The following is a 23,514-nucleotide window of genomic DNA, read 5'->3' on the forward strand; positions in this document are numbered from 1 at the left end:
ATGGGGGACTCAGCTCACTGCCCTCACTGCCGTGTGCTTCACAGCACTTGGGAACTCCCAGTTGAAGCCAAGCCTCTGACTAATTGAGGCTTACTCTTAGTTGACTCTGGATAACCCAGGTTCACTGTTTTTATCATCAGGCTGGTGTGTAACTCCTTCGAGAAGCCTTCTCATTACTACACTCAGTCTCCATCTCACAGATGTAAAAGAGACCACAGTGAAGAACTGACAGAGTTCACTGCAGGCTTCTGCTTACTAGCTATGTGAACTTAGACAAGATGCTTACCTCTCAATGCCTCATTTTTCTCATTTTTAAACTAAGGAGGGCAATAGTGCCTCCCTCACAGGGTTGTTGGGGTTGTTGTGAGGATTAAAGGATTTAATATATGTAAAGCACTTGGAATAAAACTTAGCTCCTGGTAAGGGTTTTAGAAGTGTTAGTTCCTATTATCTGATGCCATTAGTTCCAATAATTGCCCTCCTTTGGGCTTTAGGTCCCCCATCTGTGAAATGGGTTACAACTGAAGACCAAGGTTCCCTTCAGCTCTGATACTTTAGGACTCTGTTACAACCAGATCACTGTCTGCCTTGGGTAGGTGATATCTGTTCTGTGTACTTCTCTCTCCCAGCCTCTGACTCTCAGCTTCTGAAACCCCTGTGTTTTCCTTTTGTTTGCTGCTTATTTGCAGCACCCAGCACGCTGCCTGGCACTCAGCAGAGACTCAGGCAATGTTTTCTGAATTAAGCTAGGCTGGCTCAGCTGCCTGGGGTGGCAGCAGTTTGAAGCACTGCTTTGCAGGCCTGAAAGTGATGTGCAAGGAGGCAGAACCAAGGACAGCAGAGGAAGCAGGCTGCCAGCCAGCAGAGAGGGTGGGGAGCCCAAGGGACTGGAGTCAGAGAGGGAGCAAGAAAACGTAACAGCAAACCTGCACGCTCTGCAGTGGTACCAGATAGTGTATACCGGAACTGCTCCAGCCTGTGTGTAATTAAGACAGGCTAATCAAAGACTCAGGCGGTGCCTAGGATGTTGCTGCTGCTGCTGTCACCGGACTGGGAGAGAGGTTGGCTGCCTCTGGAACCAGCACAAAGATGAACATTGCAGGGAACCTAAATACGTGAAAGAACAAATCCAGTTGAAAGAGGGGGACAGAGCCAGCAGTGGGGCAGGCTGGGCTGATAGGACTGTAGAAGGAGCATAGATTCTGCAGGCAGAGAGCCTGGGTTCAAACCGGAGCCGTTGCTGTGTGAGCTTCCTTTTTTCCCTCAGCTGTGTAAGGGGCATCATTCCACCTCGCAGGATTGTTGTTGTGGGGATTAGAGAAGGTATTGTCTGTGAAATATCTGGTACTATACAGGGGATATGTAAGAAATTAATTAATAATTCCATTTCTTTTTCATTTCTCTTGGTCCGTGTGGGGAGAGGAGAGAATCGCTTGTTAGTGTAACTGTTCTGGTGAAGTAATTCTTGGTTGGGAGAGAGAAATGATAACATTCTGGAAAGGTGTGTCCAGCATTACCCAGGAGAGGAAAACAGCAGAGGCGGTGGGGGAGCAGGGCATGGTGAATTCCTCAAGGCCGGACCTGTTATTTTCCACTTTGTCCCCAGTGTATGCGACCTGGCTCACAATCTGTTGAATGAATGTTCCAGAGTCAGAAAAGGTGGGCCCAGGCAGGGGGTTCTGGACACGTCCACCTGATGGGAGCAGAGGCTCCTTGCCACTGGAGGGATGAGGCCCTCAGTGGGCACCCTGCAGGGTGCAAGCTGTGCAGCAGGAAGTGACCAGAAGCCTCCTGCTGCCCAGGGCGGGAGGCCCGCAAAAGGGGGACAAGCTGGAGGAGGAGAGTTCCCACTGCTGAAAGCCTGGTTCTCACAGCTGGCTCCTCCCCTCCGCCCTTCTGCCCTTGCCTACTTTAGGTGGATTTCCCTGCCCTCAGTCTCATCCCTGAGATCCCAGCCCTTCAATGCCCCGTGCTGGGTCACACATGTGATAGGCACAGAATAGATACAGAATAGACTAGAACACAGAATAAAGAAGCCAAACTTCGCTCAAGGGTAGAAGCGGCCTTAATGTCTAATGAATGTGCAACAGGCAGATCAAACTGGAAAGGAAGGGGAAGAGAAGGGTGAAAGTACATAATTCAGGACCTACTCTGTCTTAGAATGGACACAACTCCACAAAATGTTATTTGTTGTACCCGCTTAATAGAGAAGAAAACTGTGAGCCTGACTTCCAAGACTGCTCTTTCGACTCTCTCTTTTCCTCGCATCCGAGGCAGTATGGGTAGTGGTTAAGAAGAGCACAGGCACTGGGGTCATATTGTCTGGATTCCAATCCTGGCTCCTCTGCCTATGAGCTGTGTAACCTTGTATAAATTGCTTAACCTCTCTGTGTCTTGATCGCCTCATCTGAAAGATCATATTATTGACCTCATAGGGTTGTTACGCAAAATGTTGCCTGGCACTAAAGTAAAGGCTCAGTAAATGTTAGCTGCTGCTGCTGTTGTTGTTGTTGTTGTTGTTGTTGTTGTTGTTGTTGTTGTTGTTATATATTAAGATCTCAAGGAAGGAAGGTATTGTAGGATGACCATAGGAAGGCTGAGGCTCAGGGTGGAAATCTCAGAAGCTGGAGAGAGAAATGTCTCCCCAACCCAGGATATCAGGGTCTGGGGCAGGATCTCAGCATATCTGGAATGGATTTGAAAACTGGGGCCTGGGTACCCCAATCGAGGGATCTGAAAATCCCAACAGCCCTGGAAATAGTGCCAGCCCAGATTCATTCCAGATCAGGATTGTCCAGACAGCGACTCGGGACCAGCATGTTCCAGCCTGAGGGAAGCCCCACAGCAGGTATGTTTCCGGTTTCTTAGGGGACCACAATAATTCAACTTTACTACTTCTTTTGCTTTCTGGATTTCTTTTTCCCCTCTTCTTTTGCAATTTGGTTTGGCTCTTTCATTAGTTTTCAGTGAAGTTTCTCTTGACCTGTTCTGTGTTTGCCATCAGGGAGAGGGTGATGAGACAGTGCAAGTTCCTTTTAGAGAGAAGAATGGCTGGAGCTGGGCTTAGAGAAGCTCAAGTGACAGGAAGGAAGAGCTGAAGCCATCGGCCATGCCTGGCCTGGCCACTCTAACTGTGTGCCTTGTACAGTCTCCTCTTCACTAAGCCTGCCTTCTCATCACAGTACCCACCCCTAAATGTTGTTCTTCCAAATGGCACAGGTACGTCGGGTGCCAGAGCAGTGCCCTCCACAGAGTAGGTGCTCAGCGGGTGCTTGTCACTTGGCAGGTTCACTGATTCCCTTCCTCCCTCCCTCTATTCCTTCCTCCTTCCCTCCCTCCCTTACTTCCTTTTCACCAGGATTTCCCTCCCCATCTGACGAAGCTGGCTGGCTCCCATGCATGGACATAGGCTGAGGTCAGCAGAAGTGGCATGAAGGCATGTGGCTACCACTTGTTTGGAAGATCAGGCTCCCCAGGCCCAGCTCTGTCTTCGGGGTCCTCACCTCCGCGTCTGGCTGAATTGGCTCCAGCTGTTTTGCTTCCCCCCAGGAGCAGCTTATTTTGGCTTGAATGGGCAATTTGTTTGCCTTCGCTCCTGATGCGCCTTCCCTTCCTGCAGAGAAAAAAGAGCTGACTGCATTTCCTCTCTCCCGCTCCACGCAAACCTTGGAAGGGATTTTATTGGTGGCCTTTTCCTGGAGCACTCGCGCTTGCCAGACAGGCATTGTTAAAGGGTTAGATATTTGGCAGCAAAGTGTAGTGCCTCCTCCTCGAAGCAAAAGCAGGTCTTTTACCAAATTGGAGCTATAATCTATGCAAGGATCTTTTATTTTTTATTCTTTTCATTTCGCTGATGATTTCCAATTGTTGAACCTTTGTACCTTTGTAATATGTGTGGCAGAGCATCTAACCGTGCGTGGCCTGAGATCCCTCAGGTGAGGTATTGTAAGAATTTAAAAGAGAGAACTAACTCATTTTGACCCTGGTTGTTCCTCTGAGAGGTGATACTTCCAAACCCTGGGCCTTGTAGGGAGTTTAGAGGCAAGGACAAACTTGTGCAGCCCTGTGCACAGTGTGATGGGCAGAGTGTAATGCCTTATCTATATGGTCCTGTTTAATCCTCATACCAAATTGATGAGTTGGCACTATTAACCCCATTTTCTAGATGAGGGGAGCCGCAGCGTAGGCTGAGCAGTTTGCCCCGCCCAGGTCACAGGGCCAGGAGGAATCTGTGTGTCAGGTCTTGAACCCGGACCTCTTAACTTCAGAGCCTGTGATCTACTAGCTGCTGCTGCCTTCCTGCAGGCCAGTGACCTGTTTCTGAGGCCACCAGATAAGATTATCTTATCTGTTAATTTCAATATTTATTTCTCCTTCACGTTGGCAAGGTCTTCGGTATATCCAGAGTATATGTAATCTGGTTCAGATTAAGCAGTTCCCTACATAATAACTAGGTAAAATCGTGAAATTGATGACATTGTATTGGAAAACCACCCCTTTTAGGATTCTTCTTCCCCCTTCTATTGTCCCTTTTCTTTAAAAAAAGTTACTTATTTAATTTTTGAATAATAAATACATGTACATGATTCAAAACTTAAAAAGCATAAAAAGATTTAAAATGCAGAACCTTCCTCCTACCTTATCTCACGTCTATCCAGTGCTCAAAACCTTTCTACCATATGTACAGCTATTATTAGTTTCTTCTGTATCCTTCTAGTTTCTTTTTGCATATATGAGTGAATACAAAGATATATTTTTATCCCCCCCTTTTACATAAATGGTAGTATACTGTGACTGCTTTTTTGTGTCTGATTTTTTCTTTCAATGATTTATCTGGGAGATCTTTCTGTATCAGTATAAAAGCCTTCCTAGTTCATTATTACAGCTACATAATATTTCTGTGTACCTATGTACCATGATTTATTTAACCAGTGTCCTGTTAATGGACATTTAGGTGATTTCCATTCTTTTGCTTATTACAATTAATAATGTAGTGAATTCTCTTGTATATATATATGTTATTTCATGTGTGGGTGAGTATAGTTGTAGGATAAATTCCTGGAAGTGAAATTATTGTATCAAAGAGTAAGTGTATTTGTTATTTTGCAAGGTACTGCAAAATTGGCCTCCATAGGAATTATACCACTTTTCACTTCCACCAGCAGTGTATAAGAGTGCCTGTTTCTGCAGCCTCCCTAATAGTGTGTTAGGAAACTTGGATTTTTGCCAATTTAATAGGTGAAAAATTACTCAGGGTGGTTTTGGTTTATTTTACTTTCTAAATTGAAGTGCAGTGTATACAACAGTAAAGTGCGCAAATTGTGAGGGTTTTGTTTGATGAGTTTTTATATATATATGTAAATGTATATATACATATATGTGTGTGTGTGTGTGTGTGTATATATATAGTATAGTGTATATATATATATATATTTAAGAAACCACCACCCAGCACAAGAGGCAGAACATTTCCAGCATCCCAGATGGCTACCTCATGCTCCTTCTCAGTCAATATCCCACCCCCAGAGGTAACCACTGTTCTGACTTCTTTTCCAGAAATGAGTTTTGCCTGTTATTGAACTTCATATAAATGGTGTCATACAATGTGAACACTTTTGTGTTTGGCTTCTTTTGTTCAGCACATTGTGTCCATAGAATCATCCATTCTTTGTGTAGCAATAGTCCTTTTTATTGGTCAGTAATATTCCACTTTGGACTATATTACAGCCTACTTATCCATTTAATTATTTTTTAACATTTTTTATTGATTTATAATCATTTTACAATGTTGTGTCGAATTCCAGTGTTCAGCACAATTTTTCAGTCATTCATGGACATATACACACTCATTGTCACATTTTTTTCTCTTTGAGTTATCATAACATCTTGTGTATATTTCCCTGTGCTATACAGTGTAATCTTGTTTATCTATTCTACAATTTTGAAATCCCAGTCTATCCCTTCCCACCCTCCACCCCCCTGGCAACCACAAGTCTGTATTCTCTGTCTGTGAGTCTATTTCTGTCCTGTATTTACGCTTTGTTTTTGTTTGTTTGTTTGTTTGTTTTTGTTTTTGTTTTTTAGATTCCACATATGAACGATCTCATATGGTATTTTTCTTTCTTTTTCTGGCTTACTTCACTTAGAATGACATTCTCCAGGAGCATCCATGTTGCTGCAAATGGCATTATGTTGTCGGTTTTTATGGCTGAGTAGTATTGCATTGTATAAATATACCACATCTTCTTTATCCAGTCACCTGTTGATGGACATTTAGGCTGTTTCCATGTTTTGGCTATTGTAAATCATGCTGCTATGAACATTGGGGTGCAGGTGTCATCCTGAAGTAGATTTCCTTCTGGATACAAGCCCAGGAGTGGGATTCCTGGATCATATGGTAAGTCTATTCCTAGTCTTTTGAGGAATCTCCACACTGTTTTCCATAGTGGCTGCACCAAACTGCATTCCCACCAGCAGTGTAGGAGGGTTCCCCTTTCTCTTCAGCCTCTCCAGCATTTGTCATTTGTGGATTTTTGAATGACGGCCATTCTGACTGGTGTGAGGTGATACCTCATTGTAGTTTTGATTTGCATTTCTCTGATAATTAGTGATATTGAGCATTTTTCCATGTGCTTTTTGATCATTTGTATGTCTTCCTTGGAGAACTGCTTGTTTAGGTCTTCTGCCCATTTTTGGATTGTGTTGTTTATTTTTTTCTTGTTGAGTCGTATGAGCTGCTTATATATTCTGGAGATCAAGCCTTTGTCGGTTTCACTTGCAAAAATTTTCTCCCATTCCGTAGGTTTTCTTCTTGTTTTACTTCTGGTTTCCTTTGCTGTGCAGAAGCTTGTAAGTTTCATTAGGTCCCATTTGTTTATTCTTGCTTTTATTTCTTCTAGGAGAAAAATTTTGAAATGTGTGTCAGATAATGTTTTGCCTATGTTTTCCTCTAGGAGGTTTATTGTATCTTGTCTTATGTTTAAGTCTTTAATCCATTTTGAGTTGATTTTTGTATATGGTGTAAGGGAGTGTTCTAGCTTCATTGTTTTACGTGCTGCTGTCCAGTTTTCCCAACACCATTTGCTGAAGAGATTGTCTTTATTCCATTGTATATTCTTGCCTCCTTTGTCGAAGATGAGTTGACCAAAAGTTTGTGGGTTCATTTCTGGGCTCTCTATTCTGTTCCATTGGTCTATATGTCTGTTTTGGTAATGAAAATTTTAATGAACATTTATTAATGAACATTTGGGTTGTTTCCAGTTTGAAGACTGTGAATAAAGCTGCTATGTACATTTGTATACATGCCTTTTGGTGAACATATACATTTATTTCTCTTGGGTACATAACTAAGAGTAGGATTTCTAGGTCATATGTTTAACATTAGTAAATTCTGCTCAACAGTATAACAGAGTAGTTGTACCAATTTTTACTCCCACTAGCAACACATGAGAATTTTAGTTGAGCCAAATCCTTGCCAGGTATTTTCAGTCTTACTGATTTAGGCTATTCTGCTGAATGTGTAGTGTGGAATCTCTCTCTGATTTTAATTTGCATTTCTCTGATAACCAGTGATTTGGAGCATGTTTTCATATGCTTATAGGCCAGTTGGGCCAGTTCTTTTGTCCAGTGCAAAGATTTTGCCCATTGTTTTAAAGTAGGTTTTGCCTGTTTCTCTTAATGATTTGTAGGAATCCTTTATCTTATGGATTCAAGTCCTTTGTTGGATTTATGAATTGTGAACATCTCCTAGGCAGTGGCTTATTCTTTTGGTCTCTTAATGATATTTTTTGGTAAATAGATATTCTTAAGTTTAATGAAGTCCAATTTATCAATCTTTAATGGTTTGAAGTATTTGTGCTCTACATTTCGCCTGTCTCAAAGTCATGAAAATATTCTCCTATGTTTTCTTCTTGAAGCTTTATTATTCAGCTTTTTATGTTTAAGTCTAAAATCCATCTCAAATTAGTTTTAAAAAATTGCTCCAGAGTCATTAATTGAAAAGTTCATCCTTTCCCCTTTGCATTTTGGGAGCTCCTTTGTTGTAAGTCAAGAGACTGTATTATATGTGTGAATCTGTTTTTGGACTCTCTCTTTTCTTTCATTAGTTTATTTTTTATTTATATGCTAGTTAAGTGTCACACTGTCTTGAGTAGTGTAGCTTCATAATAAATCCTGTTATCTGGTATTGTGAGCCCTCCAACTTCCTCTCTTTTTGGGGTGGGGGGCTTTCTAATCTCTGTCTAATTTTAATTATTATGAATGAAGGTGGTGCATCTTTTCGTATATTCAAGGGATATTTGTAATTTCTTCTTTATGAAGATTTTTTCCCATACCTGTACTAATTTTTTACTGCTACTATAGCAAATTACCACAAAATCAGCAGCTTAAAAGAACACAAATATGTCATCTTAGAGTTTGAGGGCAGAAGTCTGAAATGAGTCTCACTGGACTAAAATCAAGATGTGAGCAGGTGGCATTCCGTTCTGGAGGCCAAAGGGAAATTTTGTTTTCTTGCCTTTTCCAGCTTTTAGGGGCTGCCTGCATTCTTTGACTTGTCCTCTTACGTATTTAAACCCGTCAAGACTTGGGGAGCCTCTCACTTCACATCATTCTGATCCTGACTCCTCTGCCTCCCTCTTCCACATTTAAGAAGCTTTGTGATTACATGGGCCCACACAGATAATCCAGCATGATCTCCCTATTTTAAGGTCAGCTAACCAGCAAATTTAATATCATCTGCTCTCTCAGTTCTCCATTGCCAGGTAACATCACATTTACAGGTTCCAAAAACTAGGGCTTTGAGAGGCCATTGTTCTGTCTAGCACAGTATCCTTGGTCCTTTTATGCAATTGGATTGTTGATATTTTTCTAATAAATTTCTAGGAGCTCTTTACGTATTGGAGAGATCAGACCTTTGTCTGTGATTTGAATTGCAAATGTATTTTCCCAGATTTTTGCCTTTTGTTTTTACTTTTGATGTTTCTGTTTTGTCCTGTTCTTAACCATGCAACTTTTCCTTTCACTATAGATGAAATTTATCAGCCTTTTCCTGGATGGCTTCAGGATTTTGAGTTAGAGAATCCCTCCCCACTCCAGGGTGTATTTTACTCCAGTACTCTGTGGTTTTATATTTTACATGTAAATCTTTGATCCATTTGGAATTTATCCTGATATGCAATGTCAGGTGTGGATTCAAATTCATTACTTCTCCAGATGGCTACTCAATTGTCTCAACGCTATTTATTGAATTCCCTCTTTGTGGCTGCCTTCCTGGGTCCTGTCACTACCAGAGTAGCCTTAAGGCATAGAGAAGCAGTGACTTAACTGAAAATTGCCCAGCTAGTCAGTGGCAGAGCTGGAGCTAGAACAGGGGTCCAGCTCATGTTGCTCAGACAGGAGCTTGTGGCTGGTTCTCAAAGAGCTTTCCCAAGTGGTTGTGATCTCCAGGGCTGTTTACCAAGCAGAGGGGGACTGGTGAGGCGGAGCAGCCTCTTTTGCATAGTTTCCTTGTTTCTGATGCTCTGTCCCAGGTTCTGATTCGCTCAGTTCTGGAGCTGGTGTACTCATCACTATCACACCTGCCATTTGAGGCACCATGATTTCCTCTCTGCCAGGCCAGAAAGGTAATAAGATCTTTTGCATTTGGGAGGGATGTTTCACAATTAATACACAGATGTTTTTACAGACCATTGGTTATCATTTCTATTGAGTCATTTTTTTTCAAGGTGTCACCTCATATCACAAGGTCTGCCTTTCTAGCTCTCAGTAAAAGTGAATTTTTCCCCCCCACTATTACTCCTAAAGAAGCAATGTTTGTATCACTCCATGGTGGTCATTCCACATGAGACCACAGGTGAGGGTGCTGGGCTGTCAAGGAGGCTCACATACTTGCTAAATTATTCACCCTGTCATCTCAGTCTTTTTGGGTACAAGACTGACCACCATGTTTTGCCACAATGCTCTGGTCCTTTCAGAGTTGCTTACACTAGCAAAAAGTGTAACTGTGACCCACTACACTTGTTTATAGATACTCAAAAGGCTGGGGCCCTGCAAAGGTCAGTCTAACTAAAGTGAACTCCAGGTGAAAAATACAGAGTAAGACAGATACAGCCTTCTGCAGTGGAAAGGCAGAGCTCTAGTCCTAGCTCCATCTGCTGCTAACTCTCTGTGTGACCCTGGGCAGGTACTCTCCCTCTCTGGGGCTCAGGATCCTCATCTGGGAAATATTTCTAAAGCCCGCTTCACCTCTCAAGTCTGTCCTCATGGTCACAAACTGTGTCGTACTTCTTAATAGACCCACACCATCTACACTTGCCCTGCATGCATTAGGTGCTTCGTATATTTGTTAAATGCCAAGTGAATGTTGCATACAGTGTTTTCCCCATCCCCTCCCTTCAGCTTGCTAGTGGCTGATAGTGTGCCCTGTAGCATTCTGGGTGCTGCAGAGGAATACAGCACTGGTCTTACCTTACGGAGCTCACATTTAATGGGAAAGAGAGCTATGAATTAAGCTTAGCACATGATACATACTTAATAAATACTGAATGAGCAAATGAATGAGTACAAAGCAGAGAGTGACAAGAATTAGAAGAGAAGTGAAGAGGAAAGTAGGATTAACTTTGGAACCCCTCACGGCAGAGGGTGTTTCTGAGTGGAGGAGGGATAAAGAGCGTTCTGTGCTGAGACTCTAACACCAGCAAAGGGAAGGAAGGCTTTAAAGTGTGAGCAGGTGGTCAGCCAGCAAGACACTGGGGAGTCTCTGGTGGTCCTGTCCTAGGGGCATGGACTTTACTGTATAGACAGTGTGGCAGCATTAAGGGTTATTTAGGAAAACACTCATAAGTTGATAATTGCAGCAGAAGATAAAAGGCACTTTTTTTTTTAAAGATAATGTTTTTTTTTTTTATAGAATCAAAGAGAACTGACAGTAGTGGGTACCTACTAAGTGCTGGCACCGCTTTGAGCATTTTGTCTGTATCATTTCAGTTAGTCATCACCATGCAAGCTAGAAAGTAGACAAGTAAGACTTCTCCCTGTTTTCCAGATGGGAAAATGGAGACTCAAAGAGGTAAAGCCCTGGATTCAGACTGACATCTGCTGACTCTGAGGTCTGCACTTCCCCCTCATCTGCTGCCTCCTACAGAGATCAGGCTTTGGCTTAGTTAGAGTATAAAGCAGCACTTTAGAAGACAGGAAAAAGCAGCAGCAGAGCTGGTATTGGTAGTACTTGTCTGGAGGGGCAGAGGCCAGCCTGTATCCTGGTCTCCCCTTAGACCATAGTACCCAGGGGACCGTGTGTGGCGTGGGGCAACTTTGACAATGGCCAAGGAGTCAGGCCCTTGAGCCTACTCTGTCTTCCCTTAGGTAGTAGCAAGCTTCCTGAATCTGGGTGACACCGTGGTATCTCCCTGTGAATGCCCAGACTCACAGTGTCACCCCTTAGCACCCACAGGCCTTGTACCAGTCCCCCTAAATACCACCTACCCAATGGCTGCTGTCCCTTCTGCCTCTCACCTCTGTGGAATCTGCTCTTCCTCTTGGGTGCACCTAAGCCCTTAAATGCAGAACAGCTATGACCATTCATTCCAAAGTGCTCTCTCTGGGCAGGGCTTCAGCAACATTCTGTTCACCCATTTGATCATTCATAGATTTATTCGTTCAGTACGAAGATAATACCACATAGTGGGGAAGAGTTCTGGACCAAGGGACCTGAATACAAGACTTGTTGCTGTCACCTTGGTCAGGCCACTTTCCTTCTCTGGGCCTCCTTTTTTTTAATGGATAAAATGAGAGAATTGTATAAGATAATCTTCAAGGTCTCTTCCAGCTCTGACACTTTCTGAGACTGTGTTTTGTTCATAAAATTCATAAACTCACACCTTCACTGAACATAGGGTTAGGGCATACTTCTAAGACATGATGTTCGAGGGAGGTCTTAAAGGATGAGCAGGAGAAAGAGAGAGGCATTCCAGGGGTCAACATGAACAAAAGCATGCAGAAGGCATGGCAAATTTGAGGAAAAGAGGGGAGCTGGAGGGGACCAGAGCAGTGGGAGACAAGGCTTCAGGGATGTCTGTGGCCAGGCCATGAAGGCTAAGGAACTGGGACTTCATCCTTTGTGGTAACAGGGAGCAGGAAAGGTCTTACAGCAGAGGAATGACTTGAGCTTACCTGTTTTCAGAAGCAAACAGTTGTTCAGCAGAGGAATCTGGAAGGAATGGCAGTGGGTCTGATCTTGTGGCTTTGTAAGTTATTAATTGGGTATGTTTGTGGTTTTCAGCTTGAGGCAAGGAAGATGCTGCTGACCTTTTGGCCTCAAAACACTGGATTGTTACGACTGGGCACTGTGGCTCCAGAATCCCCATCAGACTCCTTGGCCCGGACTCTGCCCATCCTAGTTGTAACTCCAGGTCCAGCCCAAGGCCAGTTCTTCCCTCTTCCCATGGCAGCCCAGAGGCTGACTTAGTCAGGAAGCTGCACAGTGTAGCCCCAGCTTGGCACACATGCAAATGCCAGTAGCCTCTTCTGTGTGCTCACTGTTTCCCAGTGCACAAGGCACCTCCACTCATCCATCTCCTTTCATTCTTGCAGTCACTCTGAAGTTCCCAGGACAAGTTCAATCCCTATTCTACAAATGAGGAAACAGAATCTCAGAAAAGTTGCACAATTTGCCCGCAAGCAGCGTAACACAGTGTGAGGAGCTGAGGTCTTGGAGTTAGGGAGCCATGGGTTTCAGTTCCAGCTCTGCTGCTCAGTGTCTGTGTGACTGTGGGCAAGGTTGCTACCCTCTGTGAACTATGAGTTTCTCATCTCTAAAGACTGAAGTAATAGTAACTTCTGTCACTGCTCATCACTGGGTGAGTTCTATGGTTTATGGGAAAGCTCCCGGCACAGAGTAGGTGCTCAGGATGGCTGTTTCTGACTCACTTCAGCACCCTTTCTGTGTTTTGCCTTCTTTCCCATATGGCCATGTTTGTCATCTCTCTTGCTCCTCTATTCTGAAGTCAATGCCACAGATGTATATTAATGAAAAAAGCCTTCTTGTGTATCCAGCACGAAGCTCAGCCCTGTGGATGGGGTGAATGGACAGAGGAAATGGCTCTTGCCCTCACTTTTCTTGTTCCTGGTTGGTGTCAGGGGGAGGACCAGAGAGGGTCTAGTCCTCACTTTTTTTTTCCTTTTAAAAAATAAATTTATTAAAGTATAGTCAGTTACAATGTGTCAATTTCTGGTGTATAGTATGTTTTAGTCATACATTTACATACGTATATTCATTTTCATATTCTTTTTCATTATAGGTTACTACAAGATATTGAATATAGTCCCCTGTGCTATTCAGAAGAAATTTGGTTTTTTAATCTATTTTATATATAGTAGTTAATGTTTGCAATTCTCAAACTCCTAATTTATCCGTTCCTATCTCCTTTCCCCCTAGTAACCATAGGTTTGTTCACTGTGCCTATGAATCTGTTTATGTTTTGTAGATAAGTTCATTAGTGTCTGCTTTTTTCTTCTTTTTTAATTGAAATATAGTCAGTTTACAGTGTTGTGTCAATTTCCAGCGTACAGCATAATGTTTCAGTTATATATATATGTGTGTGTATGTATGTATGTGTATATGTATATGTGTGTGTGTGTGTGTGTGTATTCCTTTTAATGTTCTTTTTCATTATAGGTTACTACAAGCTTTGAATATAGGTCCCTGTGCTATACAGTAGGACCTGTTGTTTATCTATTCTGTATATAGTAATTTGTATCTGCTAATCCCTAACTCCTAATTTATCCCTCCCCACCTTTCCCCCTTTGGTAACCATAAGTTTGTTTTCTATGTCTGTAACTCCACTTCTATTTTGTAAATAAGTTCATTTGTGTCTTTTTTTTTTTTTTGATTCCACATATAAATGATATATGATATTTTCCTTTCTCTTTCTGGCTTCACTTAGAATGATGATCTCCAGATCCATCCATGTAGCTGCAAATGGCATTATTTTACTCCTTTTTTATGACTTAGTAATATTCTATTGTATAAATACACCACATCTTCTTTATCCAGTCATTTGTCAGTGGACATTTAGGTTGTTTCCATGTCTTGGCTATTGTAAGTAGTGCTACTGTGAACATTGGGGTACATGTATCTTTTTGCAGTAGAGTTCCCTCCGGATATATACCCACAAGTGGGATTGCTGGATCATATGGTAAATCTATTTTTAGTTTTTTGAGGAATCTCCATACTGTTTTCCATAATGGCTGCTCCAAATACATTCCCACCAACAGTGTAGGAGGCTTCCCTTTTCTCCACATGCTTCTCAGCATTTATCATTTGTGGACTTTTTATTGATGGCCATTCTGTCTAGTCTTCACTCTTTAAAAAGAGCTAAGGTGATCTGACCATCAAGTGTGGTGTGAATCATCACTTCTTCCACCACAGGGAACTTAACTATGTGGTGTGCACCAGGCTAAGCTCTTACACACAATCTCACTATCTCACTAGGCTCTTGTGTGCACTCTTACATACACTATGGATGTATGTATCATAGACACACTGTAACACATATCCCTGTTTTACAGATGAGAAAAATGAGGCTCAAGAAAAGTTAAACATCTTGTCTTAAGATCTTACGACTAATGTTTGATGGGATTGGTTATTTGAACTAGATTATCTGACTCTAGAGCATGCCCTTTTTTTATTAGGTTATTTTGTGTTTACTACAGAATAGTATATGCATGTATTTAAAAAGCAAAAAAAAAAAAAAACTAACTAAAAGGCTTAATAATAATGGCAGTTTCTGTCTTGCCTTTTCCCACCTCCTGGTCCCATTCCCAGAGCCAACCATTTTGAATTATTTTCAGGTATCTACCTCTGTATTTCTAAATTAATACTCATTTAAGATATCAATTTTAAATAAAATAACTTTTATCTATTGATTTCTTAATACAAAGAAAAATTAATCATCTTCCACTGCCATCTCTGTTTCTTTTCCTGTCATCCTCCCAACTATGGTTAGATCATTAGTCCATTAGATGACCAATTTAAATGCTGTTCTCAGTGTTGAGCCAAGTAATGTATCATAATATGGCTCCTTTGCTGTACTTTTTCTTTTCCTGGAGTTAGCATTGCCTGTTTTTAAGTCTTCCTTTAACTATCTATATACTAATCACCGATTCTTCCCAGATACCCCCAAAACGTCTGTACACTTCATGATACTCTTTTTGACATGATCAGATACATCAACTCTGTTAGCAGTCTCCGCACCCCCTCTCGCTGCACCGGACTCCAGAGCTCTGCCCTCCTGCTCCAGTCTGAATGGTTACTCCCCGCCTGCACAGCTGTCACCCCGCGATTTCTCTCTGCATTCTCCTGTGTCCAGTCCCTGTTTCACCTGCTCCCTGTCTTCTTCCCTCTTTAAATTAGCATCTCATTTTGGTGGAGCATGTATTCCAGTAGCTTCCTGAGAAAGAATAGTTGGAGATGAATTTTTTGATTTCTTGAAGTTCTGAAAATATATTTGCTCTGCTTTCAAACTTAATTGATGGTTTAGCTGTGTGTAGGATTCTAGGCTGGAAATTCTTTTTCTTCTAATTTTTAAAGGAAAAAAATCCATGTTTCCATTGTCTTCTAGATTCTCACGTTACTATTGAGAAGTCTGCTGTTTTGTTTTGTTTTTTTCCCTAATTCCAGTTCCTTTGAATGTGACTAGGTTTTGTGTTGTTGGTGGTTTCTTCTTTGAAACTTTTAGGAGCTTCTCCTTATCTTCAGTGTGTTTTGAAATGTTATGATGATGTGCCTTGGTGTGGATCATCTTTTAGTCGTTGTCCTGTAGTTATTGAGCCCTCAGACTGGAGGCATATGCCCTTCAGTGCTGGGAAATGTTTCTTGCAATGATTCTTTGGTAACTTTTTCCTTATTATTATTTTTTTTTCTGTTCTCACTTTCTGGGACTTCTGTCAGATATATATTGAATCTCCTGGGCTTTTCTTCTAATATCCTTAGCTTTTCTTTCCTCTTGGGCATGTTTTTACTATTTTTAATCACTTTTTGGGAGACTTCCTTGACTTCACCTTCCGACCTTTCTAATAGAATTTTTATTTTGGCTATCATTTATCATTTCCAAGGGCTCTCTGTTATTCTTTAATCCTTTAAAAAATAATTTCCTATCTTGTTCATATTGCTTTATCATCTGTCACTTCTCCATGGATATTGTATAGACTTTTAAAAAATGTTCTCTTTTGCTCTCTGCCTTGTTTCTATCTCTTCTACTTTTTTTCTTTTCTATTTCATCATTTTGGATTCTGTCTTACATATTGGAGCCTGTGCTGGATGTTTTTCACTTGCCTTCCAGATGTACTCTCCACTCTTCTCCACCCTCTAAGAAAAGTGTCCCCTTCAGCAGGCACTGGGCCACAGCCTCCTCCACTCTGTGAAGTCAGTTATTTCCTCCATCTGTTCTTCATCTGAAATGTGCTGAGCTGTCTTGGCTGCTGTTGTCTCCTCTTCCATTCTCCTTTTCATGGTGGATTTATATGTTCTGTACTTCTTTCCGGCCAGTTTCATGGGACTTTGGAAGGAAGTAGAGATAAAGGCCTGGGCTCAATCTGCCCTTATTGTCGGAAGTTCCTAGCTGGCTTTTGTAGCCCACAGCTGCAAAGGGTACAGGACATGGTCCCAAAGTGGCCCTAAGACTGCAAGGCAGACTGGGAGCTGACAGAAGGTAAGCCATCCACAGCTGAAACCCTGCACCATGGCCTTTGTGTTGGCCTTTGTGATTTGTGAGTCTGTTCATTTTATTCAGGCAGCACCTCTTAGATAAATTCTGCATTTGAAGAGAATTTACTATGATCAATTGGGAACTGACTTGCAAAATTTTTCAGCAAATGGCATTAGAGAGCAAGAAGGCAAAAAGAAAAAAGTAAAATGATAGGGACTTTTGGACAGATGCTCTTTAAAAATTTAATTTTGCCAAATGAAGTGGTTAGCCGAAGGTTTATGGGCTTCTACTGTGGAAGGGGACTGCCTTTTGGGGAAGGGGAGCAAAATTTTAGCTGATCTAATGTAAGAAGAGGCCTAGGGTCCTAAAAGCATAGACTTTGAAGGTGGAGGGGACTTCAGAAATGACCTAATCCCCACAGAAGAGGACATGAAGGCCTAAGTGAGGAAATGATCTGCTCAGTCACACAGCAAGTCAGAGTTTGAACCCAGGTTGACAGCCCCCAAATCTTAACTCTAGCTAGCACCACCACACCTCTTTGGAGACAGAGCATCACAACTTCTGAAGTGACTCCAAGGCCCGCATCCTTGTCATGCTGACCTGGCAGCCATGGCATCAGGAGCCCTTGATGTGGCTCACTTCTGGGTAGTCTCTGCTGCTCCGCCTCACTAGAGATCCCATATCCCCCAGTTCCCTCTGCTGCATCACTTCACAGGTTTTCAGCAAGTGCAGCCCAGTAATATACAGAAATTAGACTTTTTTTTTTTAATTGAAGTGTAGTTGATACATAGTGTTGTATTAGTCTCTGGTGTACAGCATAGTCATTCAGTTTTACACACACATATACACACACATATGTGTATATGTGTATATATATTCTTTTTCATTATAGGTTACTAAAAGATATTGAGTATAGTTCCCTGTGCTGTACAGTAGGACCTTGTTGTTTATCTGTTTTATATATAGTAGTTAGTATCTGCAAATCCCAAACGCCCAGTTTATCCCTCCCCACCCCTTTCCCCTTCGTAACCGTAAGTTTTTCTGTATCTGTGAGTCTGTTTCTGTTTTGTAAATTAAGTTCATCTTGTCATTTTTTTTAGATTAGACCTGTTTCCTTTTATTTCTTAATTTTTGAGCCTCTCCCAGGGGTTGCTATATGAACTTAGTTGTAGTTTAAAAAAAAAAAAAAAGGTAAAGACTTCAATACCTCAGCTTTGGGGGGAAGGTAAGGGGAAATAAGGGCCTAGGAAGTCAACACAGGACATTATCAACTCTCAAATATTTGCTGACCATAATAACAGTGGTAGTTGACATTATCAGTCCGTTAGCATGGACCTTGTGCAGTTTTACACATTATTAATTTATTCTTTATACCAACCATTAAGTAGTACAGTTATTTTACACGTCTCACAGATTGGGGGAACCAAGATAACTCACTCCGGGAGAAGAGAATTGTCCTGGGTGCTCTACAGTGTAAGGATCTGGGCATCCAAAAGTGGTGAATTCACAGTTAGTGATACTATCCCAAATTATTCAGCAGTAAATCAATAAGAGCTGCAAAAGGATCTCTTGTGGCTGCTAGAAGGCTCCAGCCTGAGCCTGTCCCCATGAAAGTGTAGAAGGAAAGTGTTTTCGCTTTATGTAACATCAGGGAACTGGGAGGGTTCGTATACCGAAAGGATGACAAAATCAGGATCTAAACAAGGGTGGAAATGTGAGCTGAAGTCAGCAAAGTAACATTTAATTGGGCATAGATGTAAGAGTGGGCCTAATGGTACAAGCTGTAAGTCTTGGGTATTGACTGCCCGCACAGCTCCTGGTCAGCTTGTGTTAGTGAGGCCAGAGCACGGGGGAGGCCGCCGAGGCAGCAGAGGTGTAGGCAGAGAGGAGAGGATGAGCTTGTTGGCTCTGTTACTTTAAACTGTCAGTGGGACAGGCAGTGTAATGGTCCTGCAAACAGGAGTAAAAGGGATCTATCCCAGGATGGGCTAGGAGTGGGGATGTAGTTTTATGTCTCAGCTGTGCCCACACTGCAGAATAAACTTTGTTCGCTCAAGGGAGAGCCCACGAAGTGCAGGTGCACTTGGCAATGTCGATTCTGTAGAATTAAAGTGGGTTGGAGCTAAAGGGCCTCAAAAACCATCTGTTCCCACTGCTCATCTAGGAATGAGATACCCAAATTCTTGGAGGGGTACAGTGATAGGTTCCAGTTGTGAGCGAGTCAGGGAAGAGGCCCAGGCTGACTGAGAAAGTGGATCTCCCAGCACTCAGCCCAGACCCCTTTGCTTCAAACCATGTATTCTCAGAAGGGAGTATTTTAAACTGTGGTCCCTTCCAAATCCAGGACTGCCCCTCCCCTAGGGAAGATTTCTTTTTAATCTTGCCCTTAGACTGTTCAGATACTTTTATTAATCTTCTCTTTTTTGTGACTTTAAGTAATTTGCTTGCCTTCCAAGGGCTCTAGTTGCCCAACTACAAAAATAAAGATAATAATCTGGTCCCCCCCCCACCTTGCTTCATAAAGGCTTCCTGATGTTGTAATAAGTATAAGTATGATTAGAAAAGAAAGATAATCATTTTGCATAAAAAGCAAGATAGAATACCATAGTTTTAATAAATATGGTTCTATTACAATTCTCAAATGAATTTGATGTGGTTGGGAGGGAGGGACACTAAGTCCATGAAAGACATCTGACTAGGTTTCAACTCAGTCCTGCCATTTTCCAGCTATGTGACTTTGAGTGAATTACAGCCTCCCTGAGCCTCAGTTTCCCTATGTGGATAAAGAGAATGAGAATACTCAAGATGTTAGTATGACAACTAAATAGGATAATATATGTAAAAGACCTGATACATGACACCAGCAGTACATGAAGATGTCTGTGGCTCCTCATCCTTGCCAAGACTTGGCATAATCTACCTATCATTTTTTACCAGTCTAATAGTTTCTATCAAAGTAAGAATTTTGTTTCAGAGACAGGATATATCTGCCTGGGTTCAACCAGAGGAAGACCCAGGAGGAGATATACATTACGAGATTTAATGCAAAGAATCTGCTTACACAACTGTGGAGGATGGCAAGGCAAGTCTGAAATCCAAAGGGCAAATCTTCAAGAAGAGCCAAGTGATGCTACAGTCAATAGGTAGACCATCTTCCTTAGGGAAACTGCAGTTCTCTTCTTAAGGACTTTCAACTGATTGGCTTAGGCCCACCCAGATTATCTAGAAAAATCTCCTTTGCATAAAATCAACTGATTACAGAGGTGAATCATATCTACAAAATACCTCACAGCAACACTTAGACTAGTATTTGATTGAATAACTGGGTACAAATTGACACATAAAACTGACCATCATATGGTCCAACTTATATTTTACAAAAATCTTTTCTGGGGACAGGAGGAAGTCTGAGTTGAAGGAGAGAGAGCCTGGAAGCAAAGAGAGGAATAGAGAAACCAGAGCATTACCTTAAAGGAAGGGATGATGAGGACCTGAATTAAGTAATGACTGCTGAGATAGAAAGTAAGAATCAATTTGAAAGGCCAAGTTAAGCTTGCTGTGATTCAGTGACCTTGTAAGAGCATGGTTGAGAAGAGAAGAATGGTCAGGATCAGGGATGGTACCCAGTTTTCTGCTTGGTGGGCTGGGTGGATGTGTTGTTATTGACTGAGAAAGGAAATACATGGAAGGGAAAGAGTAGGCTTTAGGCAAGGTGATGGGTTGTTTGTTTTTGTTTTTGTTTTTGTTTTTAACATGATGAAGTCTGAAATGCCAATGGAACACCCAAATTGAACTACCTGGTAGGGGATTGGAATGAAGACTTTGGGCTCTTTAGAGAGGTCAGAGAGTTTCTGTAGAGAAAGGTTAGTGAAGTAGACTACTTACATAGTTTTTACTTCATGTGTATATGGATAATGTTTCTGCTAAGTGGCTTTGCTATAGGATGTGGTGTTGTGATGCCTTTGATAATGTTACAACAGTGTGACCATTCTGTGATTATTCCTGCTGCTGCAGTAATTTAGCCCAGGGCAGAGATTGCTTTCCTGGCCAGCTTTTGCAGGGACCTACCTGTCCTGTAAGACTTTCTCCCTAGAGGTCATGATGCCATTGTGAAGGTTAGGTCCTCAGTAGGAGCCCATACCTGTGAAGGCTCTATCTCCTGAGAAAAATCCAGGATGGAATCACTAATTTTTGGGGAGTGACCCAAGAGGACATACACAACGCATAATTAATGACATATGGCAGCTCACTGCCCCAGAAAACAAGACCAGTCCAGTCAGGCTGCCCGGGAAGAAGCACCCTCTGCTTTCCCAATTTCCAACCCTAGACCTCCTCTGAACAGGCCTGCAGACAGTGGATGGGGGTTTTGTATTCTGGGAGGTATGGGGACGTGGGGAAGAAGAGGGAATGAACATTCACTGAGCATCTCCCATGTGCCCAGCAGCGTGCTGGGCACCTTCATAATGAGAATGATGAAACTGGTGACAACTACATTCACCAAGAGTTTGCCTTGGTGCAAAGCACTGGATATGTATGGTTTATTTTTTTCTATTTAGTTGTCACTACAATCATATAAGGTAGGTACTATTATGAGCCACATTTTACAAGTGAGGAAATCAAGGCAAGATGAAGTGACTTGCCCAGGATCACACAAGTAGTGGATATCTAAGGCAGGACTTAAAAAAATGTTCTGATTCCCAAGCCCAGAGTTCCAGATGCTCTGCTCCCTCTGTCTGATGCTGACACAGCCACTTTCCCCTCCCTGGTCCTGTCATTCAGGGGCACAAGACTATAGGGCTCTTTCTCTTACCATGCTTACAGATTTCTGTCTTTACAACTTTAAGGAGCAGGTGGCTTGGAGGAAGCACTGGGTGGGGCCTAGGACACTTAGGTTCCTCTTCCAGCCTCTCTCTGACCTTGGACCTTAGACCATGACCTTTTGGAACCACACCTTCCTCATCTATAAAATGGAGATACTAACACCTGAGGATCAGATGAAGAAATTGCTAGGGAAGTGTTTTTGTCAACTTTGGAAGTTATACTATCACATCTGTACCTACTGCCCTGCTTTTCAGAATGTCCTCTTACCTGTTATCTTTCTTGACCCTGACTCCTCTTCTCCTTTATTATGATTTATGACATTTTTATCACTTAGAAGTCTCTGATAATCATGCCTTGAGGTGGGAGGCCAGTGAAATTCTTATATAAATAATTTCACCTCCCTGAGCCAGCTGGAGGGGGTGGGGTGGTATAGCAGATTTAGCAGCTGCTGAAGCAAGAACCAAAAGAAGTCTTCTTGTCAGTCACAAGAGTGAATCATTCAGATGGCTGCTTTGCTGAGTCCTTCCCAGAGCCATAGGCAAACTGGATAGCAGTGTTGCTTTTATCACTCACTAAGCCTAAAATGAAGCTCGGCTTCTTACTTAGAAATGTTGCAGGCATATGTGTTTGAAAGAGAGGAATGTGGAGCCCTCATGCTGGAATCCGTTCCCAGCTCTGCCACCTACTAGCTGAGTGACCTTAGGCAAGTCATTTCCCCTAACAGGGCCTCAGTTTTCTCATCTGTAGACTGGAAGTGATAATACCTGCCTCACAGGGTCTTTGTACAGCTCAGATGAGATCGTGGGTGTCAAGGGCCCAGTGTGTACCAAGTGCTTTGTAGAGTCTTAGTAATTCTTACTGCCCTGAGTCTCTGAGCTGTGGGAATGAGCACCTTGAGGAGGTAGATGTGATGAGGGGTGAAACAATCTGGTTTCCAGAATGCAAAGGCAGAGGACTCAGGAATAGACATTTGAATCACAGTTCTATTTTTTGTTCAATCCAGCCTAAGGTTTAAAAATGTGGTGTCTTCCTCATGTGGCCCTTCTTCCTTTCTGTGTAAGCAGTGGAGTGTCGGGGTGGGGTGGGGACAGTCCAGCTTCTCTGAAGGCACATGCTCCTACCTTCGCAGGCACCTTGGTTACCATCAGCTTCAAGGAAACCCGTGCTAATGCTTGAGCATGAGTGTTGTGCTCTAGTCTTCAGTCCTCTTGTCTTTAATGTAGGTGCTCCCACCACCAAACTGGCCTCTAGCTTAAAACATTGGAGGAATTTTATCCATCACTTCTGCCCATGACCACAGCGTGGCTGATTTCATGAATTTGGAGTACACAGCAGGAAATATTTTTCCAGCAGGTCTTGTTCTCAAGATGCACACATACCCCACAGGGCCTCCTGGCCCCAGAGTTCTGGAGAGCCTCCTGGTACTCACAGACTGTAGAAGTGGAATGCAGACCACTGGGTGCCCAGGAAGCACATCAGAATACTAATAACAAATGTCACTTCATGTCTTCCTTGCAACACCTCTCTGATAGGCAGGAATATGGTTTAGCAGCTAAGAGTGAAGGGTTTCACATCAAAGAGGCCAGGGTTTGAATCTAACTCTGCAACCTAGCACTGTGTGACCTGGGGCAAATTACTGAACTCCTCTGAGTATATGATCTGTATCTGTGAACTGCAGATAATAGTATTATCCATTATCCCACAGAGCTGTGAGGATTAAGGAAAGAATGCAGTAGAGCCTCAGCACAGGGCCAGGTACACAGTAGGCACATAACATATAGCAACTATGGCATCAGTTTTACAACAGAGGAAACAGTAGCCCAGGGAGGTTAACTTACTTGTCTGAGATAGGCATGATGCCTATTTTATATAAAAGAAGACCAAGGCTGAGAGATCAAGGATCTTGACCAAAGTCATACAACTAGCAGGCAGCAAAATCTGAACTGTAAGGCCTGGTCTCCTTATGTTTCACCAGAAGCCTCTGGAA

At 42.4% G+C, this 23,514-nt stretch overlaps 1 protein-coding gene across 10 annotated transcripts in view; it reads left to right on the plus strand.

Moving 5' to 3' along the window:
- SERGEF (secretion regulating guanine nucleotide exchange factor) overlaps positions 1-23,514 on the plus strand; it is a 200,504-nt gene that overhangs the window by 122,621 nt on the left and 54,369 nt on the right. The window contains exons 11-12 of one of the 10 annotated variants that reach the window (XM_032488913.1): positions 495-592; positions 9,531-13,206. The exons of the other annotated variants lie outside the window; for them this stretch is intronic. Coding sequence (XP_032344804.1) covers positions 495-550 — 56 coding nt within the window. The 3' untranslated portion in view covers positions 551-592; positions 9,531-13,206. Of the gene's footprint in view, positions 1-494; positions 593-9,530; positions 13,207-23,514 lie in introns of those variants that run through there. 10 annotated transcript variants of the gene reach the window in all.

This window comes from Camelus ferus, chromosome 10 (genome assembly GCF_009834535.1).
Source record: "Camelus ferus isolate YT-003-E chromosome 10, BCGSAC_Cfer_1.0, whole genome shotgun sequence".
Lineage (NCBI taxonomy): Eukaryota > Metazoa > Chordata > Mammalia > Artiodactyla > Camelidae > Camelus > Camelus ferus.